The sequence below is a fragment of the Lacerta agilis genome, chromosome 1 (genome assembly GCF_009819535.1).
Source record: "Lacerta agilis isolate rLacAgi1 chromosome 1, rLacAgi1.pri, whole genome shotgun sequence".
Taxonomy (NCBI): Eukaryota; Metazoa; Chordata; class Lepidosauria; order Squamata; family Lacertidae; genus Lacerta; species Lacerta agilis.
Window position 1 is genome coordinate 18,817,599 of NC_046312.1, and position 26,239 is coordinate 18,843,837.

The window sequence follows — 26,239 nt, forward strand, 5'->3', positions numbered from 1 at the left end:
AGGCGCTGCCAGCGGGGCTGGAGGACGGAGGCGCCCTCCAGGCCATTGCGCCCTGGCGCGCCGCGCCACCAGCCCCAATGGATGAGACGGCTCTGGTGCACATGTACTCAGTTTTCTTAGAAAATGAAATGCACATTTTAGTCTAATTTTCTATATATGGATAAAGCAAGACATTTCAGCGTTTATAACAGTAAGAAACCGTCAATTTTTCATAACAGGTTTTACTATAGATTCTTAGTTATCCTATAATTAGCTGAAATAAGACAAAGCTGTAATAAATGCTTCAACTAAGCTGGTACTCCTTCAGTTCCTAGATCAGGTTCTCAGCAAGGTTAAACAGCATCACTCATGTTGAATCAGGTTTGCATCAAAGAGCTGACGATTGTATAAATTCACTCACCTTGAGAATTAAAACATCTGTTAGTATTATCTTATCACAATGCAATTACTATAGCTTTGTGGGTGTTTCTTTTTTTTTTAAAACCACCTTTATCCCAAGAAAAGATACTGAAATTACAGCACTGGAAGGTAACTAGTATTGTATTTAAGATCACCTATTCTTCTCCCAATTCAAATACCAATTTCTTTCTTTGGTTTTGAATCAATACAATGAACCATTGTAAGCTACAGCATAGTTGGGGCTTTGCAGAAATACTCAGTAACTGTAATATAGTAAATAAAGATTCAAAAATACTTTTAGATATACTGTACATTATGTAAACATTCAAAGCAATGCAAATAGTTCTCTTTACACAGTATTAATAGTTTAACAAAAGCAATGCAGGATTGGGCTTTATGCAGAATGTGGCTTTTTATTTTTTTCATTTCTGTGCTTATCCCATTTGTATTTCAGCTGATGAATACATTCATTATGCCAACAATATATCTATTGTTTAGCATTGCTGCTTGATACCCTCAAGACTACACCAAATACTGCACACTGTTGTTCGGTTACTGAAAAGTACTGGCCTAACGTTTTAGTGGATCATATCCTAAGAGATGTTTTATTTAATAATGTTTCATTTTACCACTCTAATGAATGAGCTAGAGAATGTGTAAATCCACATACAAGAAGTTGAGCTAAATACAAAACAAAATTCATTTCATTAAATTAGCTATGGCAAATATTTGGTTTTCTTAAAACCAAGTTATTTGTGAAGCACACTACTGAACAAATACAAAAGTTGTTAGAAGAATTTTAAAGTAAAAAGTTAAATATCGGAGACAAAAACTATAGACTGTGTTACATTGTAACTATCTAAAGGAAAGTTTAACCAAGAACAGTAACTATATATGTGACTACGTTACCTTAAAAATAAATTGGGCAACTAACTCTGAACAACAGTATCAAGGACATAGTTTACAAATTGGTGTCACTGCAAGTCATAGAACAAGGGATTTTTTGAAAGCAAAGAGTTCAGGTTAATAATTTCTCCCCCTCTGCCATCAGGCCTCAGAACAAACTATATAGATCCAGCAGCAACTTTTGTTGAAGCCCATTTTGATTGCAAATTCAATCACGACTGCCCATCACTTTTCAAAGCCTCTAGTCTTTGTAGCAAAGCATTTCCAAATGCTTCTCGATACGCTGGGCTAACAGAGTCCAACAGAGAGTAGACAGTCTCGTGATAGGGATTTTGTACGCTGTCATCCACCTGGTCAAAAGCATAGCCAACCACCTGCAAAAAGAGAAAATAACATACTTAAGAAATTAAGTGACCAAGTGCACACACACACAAACAAAAATGCTGATAAAGAAACCAAACCAGCTGTCATGCGAAAAAAAGTTCTAGTGACTTGCCCTTCTATGGGGCTTGTAAAGTTTATCAATATATTATAATCCCAATAACTATTTACAAATGGTACTGAATACATTATTCCTGAAAGTTATTGAGTAAAACTTGTGTAGTAATATTGATACATCGCCCAGGATCAGTCTGAGGGCCAGAGCGTGATGGTGGCTTCTCCCAGCAGTATAACAAGAGTAAGCCCACCACCACTCCTGAATCCCTCCACTGGGCACTGGGTGTGGAAGGACTCCCCAGCACTTGGTGGAAGGAACAAGCTACCTTAGCCATGGCCCCGTGGGGTGAAACTGCCTCATATTCCTTGGCAGGAGTGGCAGTGTTTTCATCCCAGTGCCTTACAGCTTGTTCCTTCCTCCATTTCAACATCGCAACGTATCACCTACCGTGATGTTTGGCTGGTGATACATTGAAATGCTGAAAAGCTGCCATCTCCCAGCCCTATTTTGATATTAATATTGGAAAAAACTTGAGTCAAAAAGGAAACAAGAACTCCATATGTATTATTTCAGCCAGAGTAACCATGAGAGTTGAGATGCACACTAACAGTATATTATAGTGCTACAGAGTGATTAGTTGGGGAAAGACTTGTATTATGACTGCAAGTTCAATTCGCACAGTTCACAGTTAATACTTACTGTACACAAACAGGCACAGACAAGACTTCAGTTGCGTTCCTAATAAAAACCTTCATGGATAAAAAGCTCTCTACAGTGTTGGATATGTGTGGGAAATATGTGTTTTCTTTTACAGGTGATCATCATGCAGTTTGTTTCCAATGGTTTAAAGCTGTGGATCACCAGAGAAGGAAGACTTCTTTTTTTTAATCAAGGATGGTTACCTCCTGTGGTCCTCTAGATGCTGCTGGAGTACAGTCATTGGCTATGTTGTCAGGGCCTGATGGTGTTGGAAGACCAACACCTGCAGGGCCACAAGTTCACCACCCCTGCTTTAATTCATGGATGGCTAGCTTTCAACATTTAAAAGTATTCTGGCAGATGCAGATGCTCATGCTCCTTGCAGAACCATGCCATGACAAGTTGCACCTGCTAATATTTTCCCTTCCAGTATAATTAGATGTTGAAAGACTGTTATCCATAATTAAAAGATGAAGTATTAAATGCAGAATCTTTCAATACATTAATCATGAAAAGAAAATGGAAGTTTTATTTAGGCAAACTACAGATAGCACCTTTTAGTGCAAAGGCATCTGGGACAAAAAAGCTGCCTAGTAATCAGAAATTCAAGATTTAGGGCCCTCCTACCATGAACCAAGCCAGTCAGTTTCCCTGCAAAGTTTAAAAAAAGAAACTGTATAGAAACCCTATTGCAGAAGACTGGAGGGTCAAAACTGGTAACTCCAAACATCTTTTCTCTTAATTAGAAATAGCACTGTGTGTTCTTTACACTCTGTTGGAAGATGCCTAAAGTAGCTGGGGAAACCCAGTCAGATGGGCAAGGTACAAGTAATTGTTATTGTTGTTATAGTAGGTTTGTTAACATCTTCTATATAAATATAAACATTCTGAAACACTCGGTGCAAAAAATAAAAATTGAAGAAAGCTGCTTTTGTGATAAAGCAGATTACTAAATAGCCTTTGGCTAACATTTCTTTTATAACTAATCTTCACAAAAGGAAGAATTACCCTAAGTCCTGCTTCTGTGAGCTCTAGGCAATATCTGTTCCTTTCCCTAGTTTCCACGTTGATGTACGCCACATCTTCTGCGCATGGGAGGCTTTTAGAGACAAACATGTTGCTCACAGCAAACAACACATCATTCACAACAGCTTCCGCTTCTAATCTCATGTCCTTCACGTCTGTTCCTTCAAAATCCTTGAATTCAGAATTGTCTTCAACCCCTGTGTTATTGGACAGGTCCATGGAATTGTAGTCCATCTCCATTCTGCACACACAACACAATTTTTAAAATAAAAATATATTCAGAACTATGCTCAGCAAGACAAATGCTCATACACACTGGGAGTTTAAGTTTGTTGTGTTTTAATCAATCGTTATGAACAGCAACCCACTAATGTAGTATATCAATACCAAAAAAAAATACAAACCCCCACCATTACCAAGTGAAGGCACTGAAATCCCACCCATGTAAATTTGTGTTAATAAGATGTGGATTAACACAAGCAATCATTAAAAAGGGCTAGATAAGAGAAAAGTGAATTTTATTTTATTCATTTATTCAATTTGTATTCTGCTGTTCCTCCAGAAATAGTCCAGGGCAGCAGACACAACAATGATAAAACACTAAAAAAAAATCTAACAACTAAAAATGGTTTAAAAACATTATTTAAAAGTTAAAAACATTCTTAACCAGTGATCTAAGGGTTTCCAGAATAGTGTCTTTCAGCCATCAAATGCCTGAGCAAACTGAAATGTTTTTAATTTCCCCCCTGAAAATCAGGGTAATGAAGGAGAAAGAAGCATCTTGCTATGATGAAGAGGAACCAACACTGAAAAGGCCCTATCACAACTGATACCCAGTGGCGGAGGCATCACTTGCAGACCATAGAATGCAAGATTATTGATAATGAGGATGGTGCTCTTTTAGATACTTGGATTCCAAGCCATTAGGAGCTTTAGATGCTAGTACTAACATCTTGAATTTGGCCAGTGCAGAGCTTTCAGGACAGGTGACGGACGCATGGTCCCATTGAGCTGCCCCACTTACCAGCCTAGCAGGTGCATTCTGCACTAGCTATAGCCCCCTGCGGCCTGCAATACAGTAGTTAATACAAATGCATAATGTTTAGTACTTCTTAAAGGCCAATTTAGCTTTTTTAAATAAAAAAATTGGCACTTTCAATATGCACCTTAAGAAGTTGGAATAATATTATATCATCACCCTCTGCCTCTGGGATGCCTTTCACATAATAAATATAATGTAAAGCAATGTCAGGAGGAAAAAGTCGAAACAAAATAGAAAATTCTTTTCAGTAGCACCTTAGAGACCAACTGTGTTTGTTCTTGGTATGAGCTTTCGTGTTGGTCTCTAATGTGCTACTGAAAAGAATTTTCTATTTTGTTTCGACTATGGCAGACCAACACGGCTACCCACCTGTAGGAGGAAAAAGGTTCTGATCCAAACAGATTTGACAAGCTGCAATACCTTGGTCTAGAAACCGACTTTTTTAAAAACTTAGAAGATGAATACACATCTCTGATTGTTAGCCATTTTGCCTAAAATGAGAGAGCAAAAGTCCCAGAAGTTCTGCACTCTGTCATGCTCAGCACCATTGATGCATGCTATAATTCTCCCCTTTCTGCCTTACACCATTTCACATGTCTCTACCACTAAACTCCATACCCTTTCTCCTTGCTTTCCTCCCTCCTCTTCAGCTAGGGTCGCTCTGCCAGGCATTGGTAGTTACAAACCACCATCACTCCAGAAAGCTTAATGGAACATTACTTGAAGAAAGGAACAGCTTGGTACCCGTTTTGATTCTGAGAAAGCAGATTTGCCAACTCTCTACTCAGTGCCTCTTCCTCCTGCTCAAAATTATCTTCTACCATCAGTCTGCATTTCCACCTATGCATGTCAGAAACATCTCCACCCCCCCCCCAAAAAAAATCACTAGATGTTGTTAGCCATACCGTTTCTTAGGTTGGATAAGACAGACATCTGATTCGGGTGGCATATAAATAAATGATGATGAAGACTCCTTGTACAATCCATTCCACCTTCTCTTCAGCTTTACCCCGTAGACATACATTTCCTGCCCGCCTGCCCCCATCTCAAAACAGATTTATTTCCGTTCATTTTGTTCAGCACCCACCCACACACCCAGGGGTGCCAACTTGAATAAAATATGGGGGGGGGGCAGGGAAGCACCACATAATCGATCACAAAATGTGGCAATTCGAATAGCAATGCCTATCAACTTTGGGGTGGGGAGTGCAGCCCCCTCAAATATTTTATTGGGGGTGGGGGAAAACCGAAGGGACCTCAGCCCTTAGGAGTTGGCTCCTACTCACCCACCCACTGAACGGCCCAAAAAGAAATAAAAAGACCCAGGACCGCCGCCCCTCTCAAAACACCTACGCGCTGCTTGCTTGCTTCTCTCCCTCCTTCCCTTCCCCACACGTGAGGATGCCGCAATCCCACGACATGCAGAGAAGCACGTCCCCGTTAAACAAGAGCAGGCCCTACTTCCGAAAGGAGGAGGGCTGCCAACTTCCCAGCCGGCCTCTTTTAAACAGGAAGGGGACCGTGCTCACTTCCACGAGGCGAAGAGCTTCGCCCGCTACTGGTTTATATTATTATTATTATTATTATTATTATTATTATTATTATTATTATTATTATTATTATTTTGCGCCTTAGTAAGCTGTCGCCTGACAGGCACAGGCACAGGCTGGTATGGGGGTCAGTTGGCAACCTTCACCCAGCCACCCCCCTCCTCCCGCAAGTCTTTCAGAAGCTTTTCTCCCACACAACCCGAGGCACGCGCACACAGCTCCACCTGCCAATCTAACAAACGGAAGAGAGAGAAAAAAACAACGGACGCCGACGACGTACCTGCCCCTACTCCATCCCGTCTCTACTCTCCGGCTCTTCGCCACCCGCGAGCCGTTCTATCCCGTCTTGAAGTTCTCGCGAGACGAGACGGAGGCTGTGCAGCCAGCCCTATTCCTCCTTCTCTCAGCTGTTTTGCGCCCGGCCACTCTTGCTCTCTTTTTCCTTCCTCCCACTCGGGGCATTTTCTCTCCCAGTCACGTGCCGAGGCCCCGCCCACGATCGGCGGGACAGGAGCGGGTGGGGACGGGACGACAAAAGCGCCGAGAGAAGCGGTTGAAAGCGACGCCGACACTTCCGGCTCTCGACTAAGCGTGCGGGGGCGAGGCAGAGGGACGCACGGCCGCAGGGGGCGGGGGAGTAGGGGAACCTTCGCCAGAGACCAACTAACAGTTTGTTATATTGGTATGAGCTTTCGTGTGTATCTGAAGAAGTGTGCATGCACACGAAAGCTCATAGCAATAACAAACTTAGCTGGTCTCTAAGGTGCTACTGGAAGGATTTTTTTTTATTTTTTTTTATTGATCAAATAAACCAATCTCATTGCAACATACGCAGATGCTTCTGAATGCCGATTGCTGTTCGTTTCAGGAGGGAAGTGCTGTTCTGCTGCTTGCAAGGTGAAGGCATTAGACAAACTGAGGCGACTGCCTCAAGCACAGGGCAGAGGATCCCAACGTAGAGCTAAAGTGGCATGGCTCTCCCAACTTGAACTTGCCTGGACCCTGAGTTCATCTTCTGAAATGTTCCGCCATGTATCCTCCTCTTTGGAGATGACGAGAGCGCTTTTTTGATTCCCGCCCCTCCGAGTGCTCTCCCCAACCAAGCTCACCCGGTGCCAAGCAGTCTTTCAGCACCAGATTTAGGGTTTTTGAGGAATTTTAATAACACTGCTGCTTCTGCGTGTGTATATGAAGGGCGATGGATATTGTTTTATTGTTATACAGTATTTCATTACTTTTTATTCGTGCATGTAAGCCCCATGGATAGGTTTTGTGTTAGGCGGCAAATAAATATTGATAATGATGATGACAGCACATTATTTAAGTTACTACTGCTTATGCAAATGATTTAATGATAAAAGTCTGAAAAATCTATTTCAAACCACAAAAAAGCCACACAGCGAGACAAGCAGGTCGTAATGAAATGCGGAAACGGTTCTATAAACAAAGGTTGGGAGACCCACGCGCGGGCTCCCCAGCTTCGCTTACAGGAGGAAACCATCACGTCATTTCCGCCTCCATCGCCCCGCCCTCCCTAACGTTTCCCAGCGCCGGGACGGATGACGACGCTCTCCAGCCGAGCGTGCTTAAAGTACTGGTGGGCGGGGCCAAATGCGCGCAACAACCAGCCATGCTCCAATGTGCGCGCTGATAGGGAAGCGAAGTGCGAGTGGGCGGGGCGAGAAGCGGGCCCCGCGACGGGGTCTCCTGAGCTCAGTCGGAGGAGACCGTGAGAGCAGCGAATGAGGAGGCAGAGAGACCCTCGTGGCTGTTGTGCCGCCGTAAGCCCCGCCCCTTTCCTCCCTCACTCGGGAGGCGGGGTTGCTTTGACAAGATGGCGGCTGCGGCTGCTGCTGCGTGAGGAGGCGGTGGCGATGGAGCCTCTTGTTATCGTCCGCGCGGGAATTCCCTCAGGACTTGCCGCTTTCCTGGACGGCGCTGAATAGGAATTGTGGGGAGAGGAGCCTGGCTCACCGAGGGCTGGGCCTCCCCTCATTCTTCCCAGCCCTCATAACCAGCCTTTTTTTTGGAGGAGGAGGGCAGCCCCTTCTTCGTCTTGTGGGCGAGTTCGCCCAGCCGGTGGCTCCTTCTCTGCGGACGCCGCAGCTCTATCCCCTCGCCTGCCAGTCCGTGGGGTCTGGATCGCAGCCGCCATGCCTTGGCCCTTCTCGGAGTCCATCAAGAAGAGGGCCTGCAGGTACCTGCTGCAGAGGTACCTGGGCCACTTCCTCCAGGAAAAGCTCAGCTTGGAGCAGCTCACCCTGGACCTCTACCAAGGCACCGGCTCCTTGGCACAGGTGCCCCTAGACAAGTGGGTAAGTGGCGCTTCACACGTCTCTTAGGAGCAATGGGGTCGTAGAGTTGGAAGGGACCCCGAGGGTCATCTGGTCCGACCCCCTGCAATGCAGGAATCTCGGCTACAGCATCCATGACAGGTGGCCACCCAACCTCCGCTTCTCCAAGGAAGGAGAGCCCACCACCTCTTGTGCGACTCTGTTCCACTGCCCAACAGCTCTTCCTGTCAGAAAGTGTCCCCCCCCCCCATGTTTAGTTGGAATCTCCTTTCTTTCTGGTATCTTGAATCCTTTTGGTTCAGGTCCCACCCTCCGGAGCAGGAGAAAAGAAGCTTGCTCTGTCTTCCATGTGACAGCTATTGAGATACAGTATTTGAAGATGGCTATCATATCTCCTCTCTTAACCTGAGTAAACATGCCCAGCTCCCTCAGCTGTGTGTCTTATAAGGCTTGGTTTCCAGAACCTTGATTATTCTCCTCTGCACACATCCCAGCTTGTCAATATCATTCTTAAGTTGTGGTGCCCACAACTGAACACAGTACTCCCAAGTGTGGTCTGACTAAAGCAGCATAGAGTGGATCTGGACACTATACTTCTGAGGATGCAATCTGGAATAGAATTAGCTCCCCCACCCCCCTACGGCATGACATCTTCTGTCTACCCCTCATACATCCCCTCTGAGGAGCTTGCTATCTGTCAAGTGTCAAGAGCTGTCTTTTCACTTTGACAGACATGCGCTAGCCAACTGTTCAAACTTCCTGTATCCTGATTCTGTCATGGTTACTGCTGCAATAATTGAGCAATTTTCAATGCATGAGAGAGCCAGTGTGGTGTAGTGGTTAAGAGCGGTAGACTCGTAATCTGGTAAATCAGGTTTGTGTCTCCACTCCTCCACATGTAGCTGGTGGGTGACCTTGGGCTAGTCACACTTCTTTGAAGTCTCTCGGCCCCACTCACCTCACAGAGTGTTTGTTGTGGGAGAAGAAGGGAAAGGAGAATGTTAGCTGGTTTGAGACTCCTTCGGGTAGTGATAAAGCGGGATATCAAATCCAAACTCTTCTTCTCTGGGGTGATCCAAAGTTGACAAGCAGTCATTTTTTTTCTATGTGAACACTGCATTTCACTTCCAAGCACTTGGACTTGTAAACTAAATGCTTCGCCCTACCCACTCCAATAACAATAATGAAATTCCCATTGAAGTGAATAGATCGTCTGCGGCAGCATTCCCCATCCTGATGTCCTCTGGATGTTGTTGCATGTCAAATCTCATCAGCCCTGTCCATTGGCCATGCATGCTGGAGCTTATGGGAGTTAAACAACATATGGAGGGCTTTGATCAGATTTTTTTTGAGGGAAAGGGAAAATCAGAAGATAGAAGGGAAAAGACTGCTCCTCTTGCCGGGAGACAGGTGTCTTATCCAGTCTGTAATCTTAAACATGCTCATAATCTTAAAGTTGCTAATTCATTGACACTATAGGAATTTGGGGTCTGTGTGTGTTAGCAGTTAACTTCTAGTTAAGTGGCTATTGGGGTGTGGAGTGCCATTTCTACCAACTAGCTTGTCTGCTGTACTGAAAAGTGTCAGGAAGCACATTGTTTTGGTTATGTGGTTGCTTTCATCTTGGTATTGGTCAACTCAGTTTTCCACTTCACTCCCCCCCCCAATATTTTGTTGTTGTGCAGTACTCCCAAAGTTTATATGTGTGTGCATAAATATATACAGGTAGGTAGCCATGTTGGTCTGCCATAGTCAAAACAGAATAAAAAAAATTTCTTCCAGTAGCATGCACACGAAAGCTTATACCAATAACAAACTTAGTTGGTCTCTAAGGTGCTACTGGAATGATTTTTTTTGTATAAATATGTTTGTGTGGGGGGGGGGTGGTCTGCTCTGTTTCTCTCCAGGTGATCTGGAGACCATTTTTAAACATTTTTTCCTTTACCATTTGAAGATGCTAAATTTTATGATGTTCTATTTTTCTATGTTTATACATTTTAAAAATGCTGGCTAGCTGTGAATCCTGAAAACATTTTTATATGATATGTTCAGCATTTGTGTAAACAGTTTGAGTGCAGTTATTTGGATGTAATTGACTCTGTAAGCATAAAGGTTATTCTCATATGACCCTGTGGCACAGTTCAGTTTTTATAGCCAATAGGTAGGCTCTGAATGTTTTGATTTAAATATCCTCTAGTGGACACCCCAGTGACCTTTGCTCCCTTCAGCAAGCTATGCTAGAAAGAATAAGTAAATTAGTAACTGCTTTTATATATATGTTGATTCTTCAGTTTTGAGTCGACTACCGGTATTTTGCATGGCTCCCATTTTCTAAATAGTACATATGTTTCTCTTTATAATGTATAAATGCATCTCATAAAGCTTTAAAAACCAGAAGTCACCCCCAACTGTGAGGGAAAAAGCCCACTGAAGTAGAGGCATGTGAATCAGGGCAGAATAGATTACCAGTACTCACCGGTTACCTTCCATATCATCTGGGGCATCTCTGTCTGTTTCTCTACAGTTACTGTCTGTCATGTCTGCTGTGATAGTTTAGCTGGATAATTTCATTGTGATAACAGAAAGCTGCACCTGAATGCTACAGTCTTGGAATGGGTATGCTGTGATGGGGGGTATTTTCGATTATGTCTCTCTCCAGGTGTACCCATTGTTTTGTTTTGTCTTCTAGAATGTATGGGATTATGTGGCACACTTTGTTGGCGATGTAGTATAGTTCTATGTTGGGATCCCCCACCCTCCTTCTGAGGAGGAGAGGTGTAGATATTTGAGGTTTATTCATTGTGATCACATTTGACCCAGACTACTCAAAGAGATCATTGGTAGGAGCAGCCAACAACAGGTTGTCTCTTGAGCATTTCTTCCACTATAGTGTAAAGCAGTGCTTAGGAAACCAACACATTGGAACCTCCCTATTCAGTATTTTAACAGATGTTACCTAGTTTCTTTCATGAAAATGTACAGCCTACACTAAATGGGAAATACCATTTTAAGAAAAAAATAATTGAATTAAAATCTAGTATTTTCTGCATTGTGATACAGATGTGAAACTGAATAGGGACATATTGACAGGTACCAGTTGTGTTCAAGTTTGTTCATAATCCATGTCACCGAGAATTAAATAATATTACGGCTCACTTAATAGTGCTCTCTGGAACTTTATGCATGGTGAGATAAGGAGCAGGCTTCAGATTTATATATACCGATAGTTCCCTTAATTTTGGTGCAGCTAACATCCTCTGGATGTTGTGGACTGAAACTCTCATGAACCTCGAATGATTGCCATTCTTGCTGGGGCTGATGGAGTTATAGTGCAGAATGCTGGAGGGGAGTGTTTTGGCTACCTGTGCATTTTGTTGTTGTTCAGTCGTTCAGTCGTGTCCGACTCTTCGTGACCCCATGGACCAGAGCACGCCAGGCACGCCTATCCTTCACTGCCTCTCACAGTTTGGCCAAACTCATGTTAGTAGCTTCGAGAACACTGTCCAACCATCTCATCCTCTGTCGTCCCCTTCTCCTTGTGCCCTCCATCTTTCCCAACATCAGGGTCTTTTCCAGGGAGTCTTCTCTTCTCATGAGGTGGCCAAAGTACTGGAGCCTCAACTTCAGGATCTGTCCTTCTAGTGAGCACTCAGGGCTGATTTCTTTGAGAATGGATAGGTTTGATCTTCTTGCAGTCCATGGGACTCTCAAGAGTCTCCTCCAGCACCATAATTCAAAAGCATCAATTCTTCGGCGATCAGCCTTCTTTATGGTCCAGCTCTCACTTCCATACATTACTACTGGGAAAACCATAGCTTTAACTATACGGACCTTTGTCGGCAAGGTGATGTCTTTGCTTTTTAAGATGCTGTCTAGGTTTGTCATTGCTTTTCCCCCAAGAAGCAGGCGTCTTCTAATTTCGTGACTGCTGTCACCATCTGCAGTGATCGTGGAACCCAAAAAAGTGAAATCTCTCACTGCCTCCATTTCTTCCCCTTCTATTTGCCAGGAGGTGATGGGACCAGTGGCCATGATCTTAGTTTTTTTTATGTTGAGCTTCAGACCATATTTTGCGCTCTCCTCTTTCACCCTCATTAAAAGGTTCTTTAATTCCTCCTCACTGTGCATTAACTTCCCCCAATTTGATGGCATTCAGATCAGTTTGACCTACAACGCTCAGCATTGTTGGCCATTGAATGTTATGGCTGGGGCTGGTTAGAATTGGAGTAAAAAATAATAATCTGGAGGCATCCAGAGAGCCAGTGTGGTGTAGTGGTTAAGAGCGGTAGACTCGTAATCTGGGGAACCGGGTTCGTGTCTCCGCTCCTCCACATGCAGCTGCTGGGTGACCTTGGGCTAGTCACACTTCTCTGAAGTCTCTCAGACACACTCACCTCACAGAGTGTTTGTTGTGGGGGAGGAAGGGGAAGGAGAATGTTAGCCGCTTTGAGACTCCTTCGGGTAGTGAAAAGCGGGATATCAAATCCAAACTCCTCTTCTTCTATTGGCTTATTCCTCCCCTGTCATAGCATGTGCAGCAGTAGTGACTAACTTGTGGTCCTTCAGCTGTTGTTGGACTCCAACTCCTATGAAGCTCAGCCAGCATGAGCAAGCTTCAGGGATGAGTTGTAGTGTAGCAACATCTGGAGAGCCATTCCTGATTTCAAATGTGAACTTTATCAATGCAAGCATATTTCGGTGAGGATGCTGTTGAGCCCAAAACTCATCCCAATCTTGCAACACTTAAAGGTTCTGTGGTTTACTTATTAGCAAATCTGTAGTCAGTATAGTTTAGTGAAGTTCCATCATTGTCATTTGGAGGATGTTTGGATGAGGGAAGTGATATTGGTCTCTGTCTCCCCCATCAGTGCCTAAATGGGTTTGTAATTTGGCATCAGCATAGACTTGATAGTCAGGGAGCCAGATTTCTGATAGTTTATCAGGGTAGCATCCTCTTTCTGTGTTCTCTGGATAGATATTTGAATTCTGTTACATTGTATTGTCTATCTACCCTGCTTAGTAACATAACTTTCCTGACTGGTAGAGGTGGTCTTGGACTTGATGATTAAAAAAAAAAAGGTCTTGGGAGATTCCAGCATCCACAGGGGAGCAGTTCAAGCCTTAATGGCTGCCATGAGGCTACCCCAAAACATTTTGGACCCAACACATGTAGCTGTGTGTTTGCCCAGTCTGATGCCATACAGTCTGCCATAGATCTACTGGTAAATTTGAGGCTGTTAGCAGCTCTTAATGCTGGGGGGGGGGGGCAATTCAGTTGGTCCTGTTGGGGAGGCTTATGGTTTTGGATGGTTTCCTGGTGTCTCTACAATGACAACTGCATGTGTGAATATCATTGCTTCTAGGTTACCTTTTACACTGACTAGGGTTAAATTGGCAGCATGTATTTCAGGGAGTTTGGAGTGATGAAATAGTTGAGGTGATAACTTGAATGCAGATGAAGGAAGAGTTGGGAGAAAACTACCAGAAGTAACCTGGGGAATGCAGATTGCACAATTCTGAACAAGAAATAGGAAAAAGGTAGTGTTTCCTGGAGACTATGCATACTGACTGGAGAACATGCATATTGCCAGAGAATGCACAAAATGCAGCATAATGGCTGGATAATGTACAAAGTTCATCTGAGATATACACTTCCCCTAAGGCTCGTTGGGATTATGTATAGTGACCGGGAAATGTGTGCAGTTCATGGAAGGCTTATGTGCACATTTCCCATGAGGCCTGGGGAATATGCACATTGGCCAGTTATTATGCACATTAATTACTCAAAATACATTCCGTCTCTCACTCTCTCTTTCTCTCTCACACACACACTCTCTCTCTCTCACACACACACACACAAAATAAAAATAAAACAAATATATGACATATAACCCATTTTCACCAAAACCACGGATCCACAATTCACTTTAGTATTTAATACGGAAGGGAACTTACATTATTTTTGATATAAAATGTCATGGGCATCAACAAAAAATGATCATATTCTGCTTATGTAATATGCAAAGTAATTCTTGATTCTTTTTTCTCTTTGTTTCAGAGTCTTAATGAGATTCTCGAATCAGCAGATGCTCCTCTGGAAGTCACTGAAGGATTTATTCAGTCAATTTCTCTTTCTGTGCCCTGGGGTTCGTTACTTCAAGATAACTGTGCACTTGAAGTGAAGGGCTTAGAGATGGTCTTCAAGCCAAGACCCCGACTAAGTAAGTTAAGAAGGATCATTGATGAAAAAAAGTCATGCCTATTAAATTTTCTGAATAGTGGACTATTGGGACATCCCACAGTGAGTACTGTACTGGTTTCTCCGAAGCAGCAGGGTGACCCCAACTTCAGCACATTATAGAGAAGCAGATACTAGTTTCTTCCTGGAGAGGCTGATACTTCTGTTGTGAGTGTCGCCCACAGCTCAGAGGTACCATTCACAGAATTTCTCATTCTTGTATACAGAAGCTGTGTTTCTAATTTATCCTTGTATGTGTGTGCTTTGGTTATGGTTGAACATTTGCTGAAGGCCATTTATGACAAAGCACCTGAGGCTTATCTCTTCTTTTCTAGCTTCTGGTTCAGAGCCCATGTATTGGTCAAGCTTCATGACTAGTAGTATGCAGCTTGCAAAAGAATGTCTTAGCCAGAAACTGACAGATGAACAAGGAGAAGGTTCCCAGCCTTTTGAAGGGCTTGAAAAGTTTGCTGAAACAATTGAAACAGGTATGACAGACTCTTTGAGCTTTCAAAACACTATATCAAGATGTGCTACGTAAAGCTGAGGGATCTTTTGCCAACTGAGTTGACCTTGATAATTTATTTCATATGCAAAACCTAGCAGTTTGCTCAGGTTAGAAGAAGTTCCCTGTTTGATGGTAACAGCAGTCAACTTTAAAATTTGGGCCATGATGTACCAATATGCAAATCTTGCTGTGTCCACAGTGGAAATTGCTGTGGGATACAGTGAGCCCTCTTCCCCCAAGTCTGCATGCATGGACCAAAATGAATCGGTCATTATCTAAAAAGGAAAAGCAGCTTGTGTGTTTCAGCAGTTCTTTCTCTCTCCAGCACCATATTCCCAAGTTACTCCTGCCCTGGGGAGGAAAAGAAGAGCTGGGTAATTTCAGGGCTGCACATTCCAGCTGCTCCTTCTTCATAATTTCTTGCATATGTGAGGAGGGGAAGAGGGCTCATAGTATTTTGTGTTAATTTCTCTTTATTGGTATAGCCAACAGATATCTGCATAGCTGAAATCATATTTTATATTCATGTTTCTATGTGACACGTCCCCCTCCATTTTGCTTTCTTCACTATAGTTTTAAGGAGAGTGAAAGTCACCTTTTTAGACACTGTTCTGCGAATTGAACATGTGCCAGATAACTCAAAAAGTGGGACAGCTCTTGAAATCCGCATTGAGAAGTAAGTAGTATTGTTATTCTAAGCAAAGGTTAGAATGTTATCTTGTCCTTGTGTCTGAGAATTTATTTTATTTTATTTTTTTATTTGATATCTGTCTGGCCCTTTCTCCCTAAGGAGCTTAAGCGGGCGAACAGTGAAGCATTTTAAAACGGCCAAATCTCCTCATTCATGGTTGCTAGGAGCAGTATATTTCAGCCACCAAATATGTGGGTGAACAGGAATGTTTGTAACCTCACCAGGGAGGGCATTCCATAAATGAGGAGCTGCTACTGGGGAATGCATGTGAAGAAATGGGCTTTTAGATGCACATCAGATCAGGTTCTGAATGGACAATAGCGACAGCATGTGTGAAATAGGTTTCCAGCACTCAATTCTCTATAGGGGGTGCTTACTGCTTGGGGCAGGGCACTGCAGTGGATTTTAAGGCTGCAATTCCAATTTAGAGAGCAAGGCTCAGTGAACTTATCTTTAAGTAAACAGGCTTAGGATCATGCTGTACTCTCACTGGATTTTAAAGTAAATTTTTTACTTTTGAATAATTGAAGTAAACAGCAACCAAATTGTTGAAAGGTAATCTTACTTACTTCTAGACTCACTTCTTTTAAGAAAACCAAGAATGGAATGCTGTCCAATATGGTTGTAGAAGTATTTCATTATTTTATTTCCACCCTTCTAGAACGATGTACTACGATGAAACGGCCGATGAATGCTCTGGAATTAATGTGCATCAGCCCACAGCTTTTGCTCACAAATTGTTACACCTCACAGGTGTTTCTTTCTTCTGGGATGAATTTCTGGCATCAGCAAAATCTTCTCCAGTGTGTTCAGCTACACAATTGGTAAAAAATATATATCTACATATATGCATATGTATAGCTAATGAAATGTAGAATATATTTTGCTATGTGATAAGTTGCTTCCATGCACTTCTTCTAGCTATCTCTTGGGCATGTGAACCCAGAAAGTGACCCTGTGCCCAGTTGTTCTTTTACTCTCAGATTTATTTCGCTCCTTGCAGTGTTGGATGTCTCTGCCTCTGTGAGGACTAAATTGAGCAAGATTTCTAGCATTGGGTTATTTCCATTTAGACATTATGCCCTACAGTTTTATAGTAAATGAATTTTGAATGAGGATACCCATCATGATTTTAGTGGCTAGAATGTTCTCTAGACTGTGGGAATTCAGGTTCAAATCACTAGTCTGTCAAGGCTGCTCAGTGAGCAATATTGCTATTTTTCAGTGTAGCCTAAGTTGAGAGTTGCTGCTAATCAAAAATTGCAACTTGGAGGTCTTTAGAGGAAAGAAGATACAGATGTAACAAAGTAATGCTAGGAGTTCATCAAGTGCGGTTTGACAATCAGTATGTTAATTATAATGAGGTGCCATATTTAAGAGTATAAAATGGTCAATTTGTGTTCCATACTGGCATACACAGTGGTCTTAAAAGATTATGAAATTAATGCCTTTCCTTGTATTTCTTTTAAAGGCAACAGAACCAAAGCTCTCACCTAGCTGGAACCCAAAAATTGTGTATGAGCCACACCCACAATTAGCAAGAAACTTGCCAGAGGTTTCTCCATCTGATCCTGTGCAAATATGTAAGCTGATTGGAAGGATGGAACTGAGCCTTACATTAAAGCAAAATGAAGTGCTTCCAGGAGCAAAGGTTAGTTGTAGCTTCATGCATTGCAGGTAAAAACCATGTGTTCAGATTGCCAGTGCAGGAGTTCAGTTGTAGGCAAAAATTGCAGTCATGTGTTTCCCCCTCGTTATGTGTTACTCCGAGGTTTGAGGTTGATACCTTGCTTTATTCCCTATTCCTCTTTTTCCTTGATGTACACAGCTGAGCTCTCCTGGCCAATTTTGTGGGCCTGAAAAGAGGAGAAGGGTAGGCATGTTTAGATCTCCAGGCAATTGCACAACTGACATTTATAAGCATCTAGAAAATTTCCAGAGCATGCAAGCAACTACTGCATGCTAGTTTTTGCTTCCTCCCTCCTGGATTCAGAATAAAGGCCAGCCCAGGACAGAAGCAAGGTAACTGTAGTGTGGGCACCTGGAAACTGACACCCTGCCACTCTTTCTGCAGGTGCTCCTGCTGCTACTGAATGTTCCTTTTAGTCAGTGGATGGCCAGGCACAGATTGTACTCATCCTGTGACCTTTGTTTTGGTTTGATTTCCTAATACATTAGTGGCTGCATTCTGATAGAAAGCTAAGTCATACTTTGTTTTGGCCCTGATACATTGAAGAGGCTGGAATCCAGCTCACATTCAAGCAAACCTAATATACAGCTGTCACCTTAGGTGGTTTGTTGTCTTCCACCCAACCCTGCACTGCCTGTGTGAATGGATAGCTGCTATATGAAAGTATTTTATGGGGTCCAAAGGATCACCAGTTCTCTAACCGTTGGCCACCTGCAAAAACAGGGTGGGGAAGTAAAAAACTCATCTCCACCAAAATCCTTGGCAGCTTGCAGCATGACCCTGAGCCAAAACAAAGTAAAAAAATGACCCTTTCTTCCCCATTCCTAGATACCTCCCTATGAAGGATTGCTAGCTTTTTGTTTTAGTCCTTTCCCTCCAACAGTCCTGAACAAAATTCCTCCATTTTGTGCCTGCTCTTTCAATAATGGTTCATTTTTTTTTCAGTAGTCAAATTACTGGTGAGCAATAAGAAAAACAATAACTGGAGTCCTTGGGATCTAAAAGGAGGTAGACGGGTTGCTGCAGAAAGACTTCAGTGGGAAATGAGCATGGGATTGGCACTAGTGTTTAGGGGAAGCTTTTAGATGAAACAGTAATTGTATCTGTTGAACTGCTGATAACATCTTGGTAAGAGAGAGGGAAAACCCCAGTTAATATATATATATATATATATATATATATATATATATATATATATATATATATATTTATTAGAACTGGGAGAAAGTTCCCTTGGTCCTTTAAAAGAAATAAGAATAATTTCCTCAGAAGGCTACTGTGGCAGCTAAGATGCAGAGGGAGAGCTTGTGAGTGAAGAGGCCGGTGAGGAAAGGATACCCGGGAAGAATCTCTTAGCCATGTGATGGGTTTGATTTTCTAGTCTCTCTCACATTCCATTTCTGTAGCCAGGCAGAGTTCAATTCCCCACACAGTCATGAAGTCCAGTCACTATCTCTCAGTCTAATGTTCCTCACAGGGCTGTTATGAGGATAAAATGGAAAGGGAGAGAACCATGTACACCACCTTGAGCTCTTTGGAGGAAAGGTGAGAAAGAAATGAGTAAATAAATAGGATTAAATTTGGCTGCAGAGTTCAGGCATAATAACAAACCACAGTTAGTGCAAGCCAAGATTCATAAACCAGTGTCAAAGCACGGTATAGATCATGAAGTATTGTTGCTCCTAACACAGTGTTTTTCAACCACTGTTCCGCGGCACACTAGTGTGCCACGAGGTGTTGCCTGGTGTGCTGTGGGAAAAATTGAAAAATTCAAGAGAATTACTTTATATATAGTCAATATAGGCACAGAGTTAATTTTTTTAACATTTTCTAATGGTGGTGTGCCTCGTGATTTTTTTCATGAAACAAGTGTGCCTTTGCCCAAAAAAGGTTGAAAAACACTGTCCTAACAAGTCATAATGAACTTGATTGGGTTTGGATGAACAGACAAGTCATGTTTTAGCGCATTGTGTAAATCAACCAAAACAAGAAAGCATCATGACATAAGTCTACATGTAACAGGAAAGCGATAAGGCTTCTGATGTAAACATAAGCAATTCTTTGAGGAATTGCTGCTTACAGGCAACTAATGCTGTCTCTAAGATACACTCAGTTAAGTGATCCCTGTTGCTTAAAGATGGTGAGATGAAATGTTTTGGAAGCCATTTGGAAGGAAATGATTACTTTTTAGATCTTCTTTTAGGCTTCCTTTTGGCAGGATATGCTGGCAGTGGCATTTGTCGCAGGAGCAAGCAGGAAAAGAAGAAATTACTGGGTCAAAGGAAAAAGAGAGACAGAGAATTTATCCTGTCATAAAGATCCAGAATACTGTTTTTTATTGTAAAAAGTCTGTTGGTATTAGAATATGTTCTGATTTCTACAGAGTGGGAATGAGAGATGGAATTCTAAAGTTGAAGAGGAAACAATGGTCTGCCTCTGTGCATCTTCATACAGTTTTGTGCTATGTCTGGCAGCTTACATATACTGCAACTGCCGAGAGTTTTATATGCCAGCAATTGGGAACTGCTGCAATGCTGTTGTAATATAGAGCATATTTTACTCTTGAACTGAAAGTCCAAGCCTTTTCAGCATGCCCAGTACATTTTGTAACATTGTCAATGCCATCTTAGCTACCAGGGTTAGTCAAGTATTCTGCCTTTATTTATTTTGAATGTTGTGTTTTTAACTTCATTACTAATGATTGTATGGATGGCCTGTTACGTGTGTTGTATCTGTATAGATGAAGGGCAGGTTATAAACATTTAAAAGAGATGAATTAAAAAACTTACAGTGTGAATCAGCCTTTCAAGCTCACCTTTCTGTGGTAATAGGCGAGGATCTGGGAAGGGGTTGAAAACCTCAGCTGCAGATTTAAAATTGTCAGGCAATTGTACAAATAGGCCCAGAAGCACAAGCTGCCTTGTAGATTCTGCGTATGCAAATGGTCCTTGTTCAATACAGAGATGTCAAAGTAAGCATTATAAGCATCCAAGTGTGGACCTAATACTGGTATCCAGAACAATTTAAATGCTGTGTTGTGATACCCTATCAGTCTTTGGGTGAATATAGTGTGTATACAGACTAATAATAATAAGGAATTAAAGCTGGGAATGAAATGTCTGTTTTGGTTCAATGGTGAGACAGTACATAATCTGAAAATGGGAAAGAAAGAATTATTCTGATCCGTATTTCTTGAATATATTCTTTATTCTTCTTAAGTTGGATGTAGATGGAGAGATAGATTCGATACACCTATTCCTGTCACCCAGACAGGTACATCTTCTGCTGGATATGTTAGCAGCTATAGCTGGACCAGGTGAGCCAAAGTTGCATTGCCTTGTGTGGTTAGAAAGAGTATGAGCACTGCATTAAACACGTTGCACTATTTCCAAGGTTTTGAATAATCTCTAGACTAAGGGCAGTATCAAACGTGCACCTTTACAGTTAAACACTCTTAAATCCCATATGTTGAACTGCAGAGGAAAGCACATGCTTAAAACTCTTCCTTTGAAACCCAAGGGATTTTAAAACACTTTGACTAGATTGGCCCTAAATTACTAAAGCTTTACTTTTATTTCAAAAACTCTAAAGAAAATCTTATGTTAGGGGGGAACTTTCTCGTAAGTAGATTTGAATTGTTCTCCTGAAAGTAGCTGATAAGAATTGGAAATAGCCAAAAGGATCTGAAACCAGTTTAGTAGCTCCATAGTTGTGATTAATATTAGTAACATATTTTTCTCATGCAGACTTTATCTAGTCTTCATCAGTTAGTGTTGTTGTGATTTTTTTGAAAGCCCTTCCTCATACACTTCCATGCAGAGGGCTAGTTGTTTAGGCAACAAAATAAGATTCAAGGTCTCTGGCCAAAAAGTAAATAGTGTATTTTAAAGTAATGCTTGATAGATTTTTCTTAAACAGAGAAAATTCTCAAATCAGGAAACTTTAATTCCCTCCTTATATGCCAGATTGTTCCTTTTCTACACAAATTTCTAACACATTTCTTAAGTGTGATTTTTATTACAGCTAAACGAGGTGTTGTTTGGGGGGAATTATTTGGTGTTTGGATATTTCTGGGGCTTGGGAATTGAATCGGAGGTCAAGTTGCCACATCCTGTTTTCAATTACAGAGAATCCTAGCAGAATCGAATTGTGCAATAAAGATAGGAGAAACCGGCCAATGCAGCAGGAAGATGAATATCGGATTCAGATGGAGCTCAACCGCTACTTAAGAAAAGACACATTGCCTACAGGAGCACAGTCTGATCCGAGTTTCTATGAGACGGAGGCAGCCAGAACTCCTTCAAGCCGAGGTGAGCAATTGAACATCTTGGGGTGCTTTGGTTTCCTCTTTGCTTTGGAGCAAGACTTGCTCTTGGTTGTAGTACTGCTCAACTTAGAGGATGGAGCAAGTAGGTGATGGTCACAGATTCTCCCTTCTCGCTGCAGCACCCTGTAAATTTGCTCTGGAGAGTCGGGGGGCAGAATGAGAGGTGATGCAGGCACCATCCAGGGAAAGATGGGATAGGCGAAAGAAGCATTATCATCTCATTCATGCTTTGATGTGCTGTAAATGTTTTTCATTGTGAACAAATCACGCAAGATGATATCTTTTTTCCTATTAGAAGAAGAAGTGTTTTTCTCGATGGCTGACATGGAGATGTCTCACAGTCTTTCCTCTCTGCCACCTCTTGGAGACCCACCAACTATGGATTTAGACCTTTCTTTAACTAGTACATACACCACTACTCCTGCAGGATCTCCCCATGGCGCTGCGGTGGTAGGTCTTTAACTGTTTGTCTTTGAGCAAATGAAGAGGGGAAGGGTCATATCTCAGTGGTAGAGCAGTTTGCTTGTATGCGGAAAGGCCCAGGTTCAGTCCCCAGGATCTGCAGGAAGGGTGGGGAATGTGTCGTGTCTGAAACCCTGGAGAGCAGCTACCACTCAGTGTAGATAGTACTGAGCTAGATGCACTTCTGACCAGGCTCTGTATAAGGTAGCTTTCTACGTTCCTATGATTTTTATCCTATGTGCTTTTTAAAACAGTGGCACTAATCTCTGTTGTGCATGGCTGCCTGCCTGCCACTTTCATACCCTTACAGCCAACATCCCAAAGAGTGTCTGCTGCAGGATGATTTTTTTCGATGTATTGACGATATTTGACAAAATGAAAAGTAGCATCACACCAAGTCAGGCTATTGGCTCATCTAGTTTAGTATTGTTTACACTGACTGGCAGAGGCTGTAGGATGTGTCAGGCAGGAATCTTTCCCAGTCCTGATAGAGATATCAGGGATTAAATTTAGGACCATTTGCTTGCAGAGCCTGTTTTCTACCACTGAGTTTTGACCCTTCCCCTTTAGATGCACATATTTGATCTCATGGTGGCAACTGGTATCCTACGTCCTCCCACAGTTGTAAAGCTACTTTTCCTATGAAGACTTTGACACAGCCCCCCAATTCCCATGTCCTACTGAAACTATTTCTAAGTACATATTACTGAATTAACTAAATATTCTTCCGCTGCTTTCCTTTCTCTAGACTCAGGGGGAAGCCATGTTAGGGCACAAGCTTCTCAGGGCAAGAATTTGTCCTCTGCAAATTGCTGTGCACATCTGTGGCACTAGGTAAAGAGGACCACTGATCTTTCTCTGTAGGCAACATGTAGCAACCTTTGAGTGGGTTTTTAAAAGTATGGAAACAGCGGAACTACAAAATGGATATGTCATAACGATAATATACAGTGGTACCTGTGATTACGAACTTAATTAATTCCGGAGGTCCGTTCTTATCCTGAAACTGTTCTTAACATGAGGCGCCATTAGTGAAAGCGTGCCTCTTGCACACGATTTCCGCTCACATCCTGGGGCAAAGTTCACATCCAGGAGCAACTACTTCCGGGTTAGCACATCTCGTAACCTGACGCATGCACAACCAGAAGCTTTCATATCCAGAGGTACCACTGTATGTTGAGGTTCATTTTCTGTTACATTAGTTAAGTTGAGGTGATGTACAGGTGTAACAACCAGCTCTCTCTTTTTCCATTTAGCAGCAGCCAGCCTGGGGAGATTGTTTTGATCAAAACAAACAGGAACCGCCACACGTAAGAGGTTCATCCTTTACACCTAGTGTCATCCACTCAGCTCCACCGCGGAGGACTTGTAAGTAAATAAGTCAAGGTGGTTGGGGCCGGAAGCGAAAGTGGGCAGAGCAATTAATGTCACTTTTACCTTAGTATAATAGGACTGCTTTCCAGGAATGGAAAAGTCAGTGGTTACTTACCACTTAATCCAGGCAACCAAGAGACATTATCATTTCAAGGACACACTTCAGCCAAGCAGAAGCACTTCAGGAGGATGTAGAGCAGGAAAGATGTCCTTACTGAATAAAAGGAAAGTTTTGCTAACCCAGAGAGATGTCAAACAACCAGCCAGTCGTTTCCTCACCAAACCCTTCTCAACCTCAGTCCTTTTGCCCCTTTCAAATCCAAAATAGGCAAGGGGAATTTAGATTCCAATCCCAGCCCTTTCTTCAATGTTTTCAAGGGAGGCAAGGATTCCAGTGGTTCCTCAAATGCAAAGACAACCAATGAAATCAATGATGGGTCCGCATCCCGGGGTGCGGGTGGGGGTCGTCTCTCCAGCTTTCTCCCTACCTGGCAAAAGTCTACAGGACCAGTAAGAGGATGGCAGACCCAAGGGCCAGAAAGAGAGGCCCATTTTTGGCCCCTGGGCCTGAGAGTCTCCACTACTTTCTGTGGCTTTACTTAAAACATGGGTAGGCAAACTAAGGCCCGGGGGCCAGATCCAGCCCAATCGCCTTCTAAATCCGTCCTGCGGACAGTCCAGGAATCAGCATGTTTTTACATGAAGAGAATGTGTCCTTTTATTTAAAATGCATCTCTGGCTTATTTGTGGGGCCTGCCTGGTGTTTTTACATGAAGAGAATGTGTGCTTTTATTCAAAATTCATCTCTGGGTTATTTGTGGGGCATAGGAATTCGTTCATTATTTTTTTAAAAAATATAGTCTGCCCCCCCCCACAAGCTCTGAGGGACAGTGCACCAGCCCCCTGCTGAAAAGGTTTGCTGACCCCTGAAAGGAGAGTTACCGGTACTTTTGTGGGAATACATTCAGAACAGAACGTTAAGCAAGAAGTCGGTGTTAATTTTGCACGTTTTATTATCTGTAATCTGTAAGGAGATCTGAGCATATTGAAATCCGCCATATGTTGGAAAGTGTTGTTTTTATTTGTAATTTGTGCCAAAATACATTTCTGCAAATCAGAGCAACTTATTATTTTAAATGGAGAGGTTTTTTTAAAAAAAAATTGTATCTTTGTAGTAAATTTAATACTTAACGACTATTGTACTAGTCAGAGATACAATCCTTCATACACTTAAATTAGTCCTATAGAACTCATTGAGACTGCACTATAAAAAGTGTGTTTATACACATACATACACAACACATACACAGAGACCTACTGTATATTACCTTTAAACATTTCCCCCCCTCTCTTTAGCTCTTCCATCCAGATCTGTCTCAGTGGATGAATCTAGACCTGAACTTCTTTTTCGACTAGCAGTGGGTGCTTTCTCAGTATCGGTACTTCATATTGATCCTTTGCCACCCCCTGAAACGTCACTGAACGCCAATCCACTTACACCAATGGCACAGGATTTTTTTACCCGCATAGAAAAGGTTGATCCAGTTAAGTTTCCAACAGAAGATTTTCTGTCCCTCCGAGAAGTATTTGCAAAGGCTTGTTCACACGATCACCTTAGGTACAACTTTCCTTATTCATCTGCTAACATAGCAAACAAAATGCATAAATTCTGTGACAACTTGAGCTTGCTCAGTAAATATTTGATATGAGTGTTTTTGGGCCATACTTGAGAGGCTAAGGTATACCTGGTAGATAAAGGGATAGTTCCCCCCGCCCCTTAATTATTGCAGCAGCAACAACACTGTAGGTTGGTGGGGTTGTGCCTGGTGCACATCAAGTCACCACCACAAAATAAGTTAGAATGCTTTTTCTCTGAGTGTGTGTATGCAGGATTAATTATTTATTTAAAAGCATTTATAAAGCGCTTAATGTTTGTAAAAATCTCTAAGCAGCGTACAATACAAGGACAATTAATGTCATTCAATCACAGATACAACCTAAAGCCAGTAAGACAGCAGTAGAAAAGCAAATGAAATCTAATAATATAGGAATTCAGGAAATTTACACACATTAAACAGAGTCCGATCTTATGGGTCAGGGAAAGGATGAGTCTTTGCAAGATGTCTGAGTTAACTGATGGTTGCTGCTTTGTGTAAGCACAGCTGTTATTTCGCTGTACAGTCGTACCTTGGCTGCCGAACGCCTTGGAACTCGTACGTTTCGGCTCCCAAACGATCGAAAACCAGAAGTGAGTGTTCCTGTTTTTGAACGTCCAGCACAGTTCCCGCGGCTTCCAGTTGGCTGCAGGACGCTTCTGTAGCCAATCAGAAGCCGTGTCTTGGTTTTCGAACAGTTCCGGGAGTTGAACTGGAACTCATTCTGTTCAGGAACCAAGGTACAACTGTATATGCTTTCTCTATATAGGCATTATAAGATTTGTACTGAACCATGCAAAATATAGATCGGTGTGATCACGATCAGATCTCTTTCTTGAATACTTTCAGATTCAGAAATTCATTTGCCCTCCAAAGTGCACACAACTCCTACAAGAAGTGAGGTTTGCCATTGACTTTAGTAGAGGGTGCAGCATCCTG

The 26,239-nt window shown here is 42.3% G+C and overlaps 2 protein-coding genes across 5 annotated transcripts in view; one reads left to right on the forward strand and one right to left on the reverse strand.

Annotated features, from left to right (window-relative positions):
- Positions 1-677: 677 nt before the first annotated feature.
- Positions 678-6,448, reverse strand: GSKIP (GSK3B interacting protein). Of its 2 annotated transcripts, none has more exons than XM_033140288.1 (3): positions 6,342-6,448; positions 3,452-3,710; positions 678-1,679 (listed from the first exon to the last, which is right to left on the reverse strand). In XM_033140288.1, exons 2-3 carry the CDS (start codon positions 3,707-3,709, stop codon positions 1,518-1,520), a joined length of 420 nt encoding a protein of 139 aa, XP_032996179.1. In that variant the 5' UTR covers position 3,710; positions 6,342-6,448; the 3' UTR covers positions 678-1,517. The 2 variants fall into 2 exon arrangements, with proteins under 2 accessions (XP_032996179.1, XP_032996171.1); XM_033140280.1 differs by lacking the exon at positions 6,342-6,448 and adding an exon at positions 5,417-5,513.
- A 1,735-nt stretch (positions 6,449-8,183) lies between these two features.
- The window catches only part of ATG2B (autophagy related 2B), a 41,002-nt gene continuing 22,946 nt past the window's right edge, over positions 8,184-26,239 (forward strand). For 2 of the 3 annotated variants that reach the window (XM_033140297.1, XM_033140313.1), the window contains exons 1-11: positions 8,184-8,376; positions 14,414-14,576; positions 14,929-15,081; positions 15,675-15,777; positions 16,454-16,616; positions 17,264-17,443; positions 20,702-20,798; positions 21,610-21,792; positions 22,105-22,259; positions 23,528-23,639; positions 25,002-25,263. In XM_033140297.1, coding sequence (XP_032996188.1) covers positions 8,215-8,376; positions 14,414-14,576; positions 14,929-15,081; positions 15,675-15,777; positions 16,454-16,616; positions 17,264-17,443; positions 20,702-20,798; positions 21,610-21,792; positions 22,105-22,259; positions 23,528-23,639; positions 25,002-25,263 — 1,733 coding nt within the window. In that variant the 5' untranslated portion in view covers positions 8,184-8,214. The remainder of the gene's footprint in view (positions 8,377-14,413; positions 14,577-14,928; positions 15,082-15,674; positions 15,778-16,453; positions 16,617-17,263; positions 17,444-20,701; positions 20,799-21,609; positions 21,793-22,104; positions 22,260-23,527; positions 23,640-25,001; positions 25,264-26,239) is intronic. The other variant, XM_033140304.1, reaches the window with a different exon arrangement.

What these genes read in the sequence shown, in the direction of transcription:
- GSKIP (XM_033140280.1), bottom strand. Translation starts at nt 5,460, where the DNA reads ATGCCACCCGAATCAGATGTCTGTCTTATCCAACCTAAGAAACG. An exon ending in CTTATCCAACCTAAGAAACG is followed by an intron (nt 3,711 to 5,416) that starts GTATGGCTAACA and finishes TTGTGTGTGCAG; the next exon opens with AATGGAGATGGACTACAATT. An exon ending in TCACAGAAGCAGGACTTAGG is followed by an intron (nt 1,680 to 3,451) that starts GTAATTCTTCCT and finishes CTCTTTTTGCAG; the next exon opens with GTGGTTGGCTATGCTTTTGA.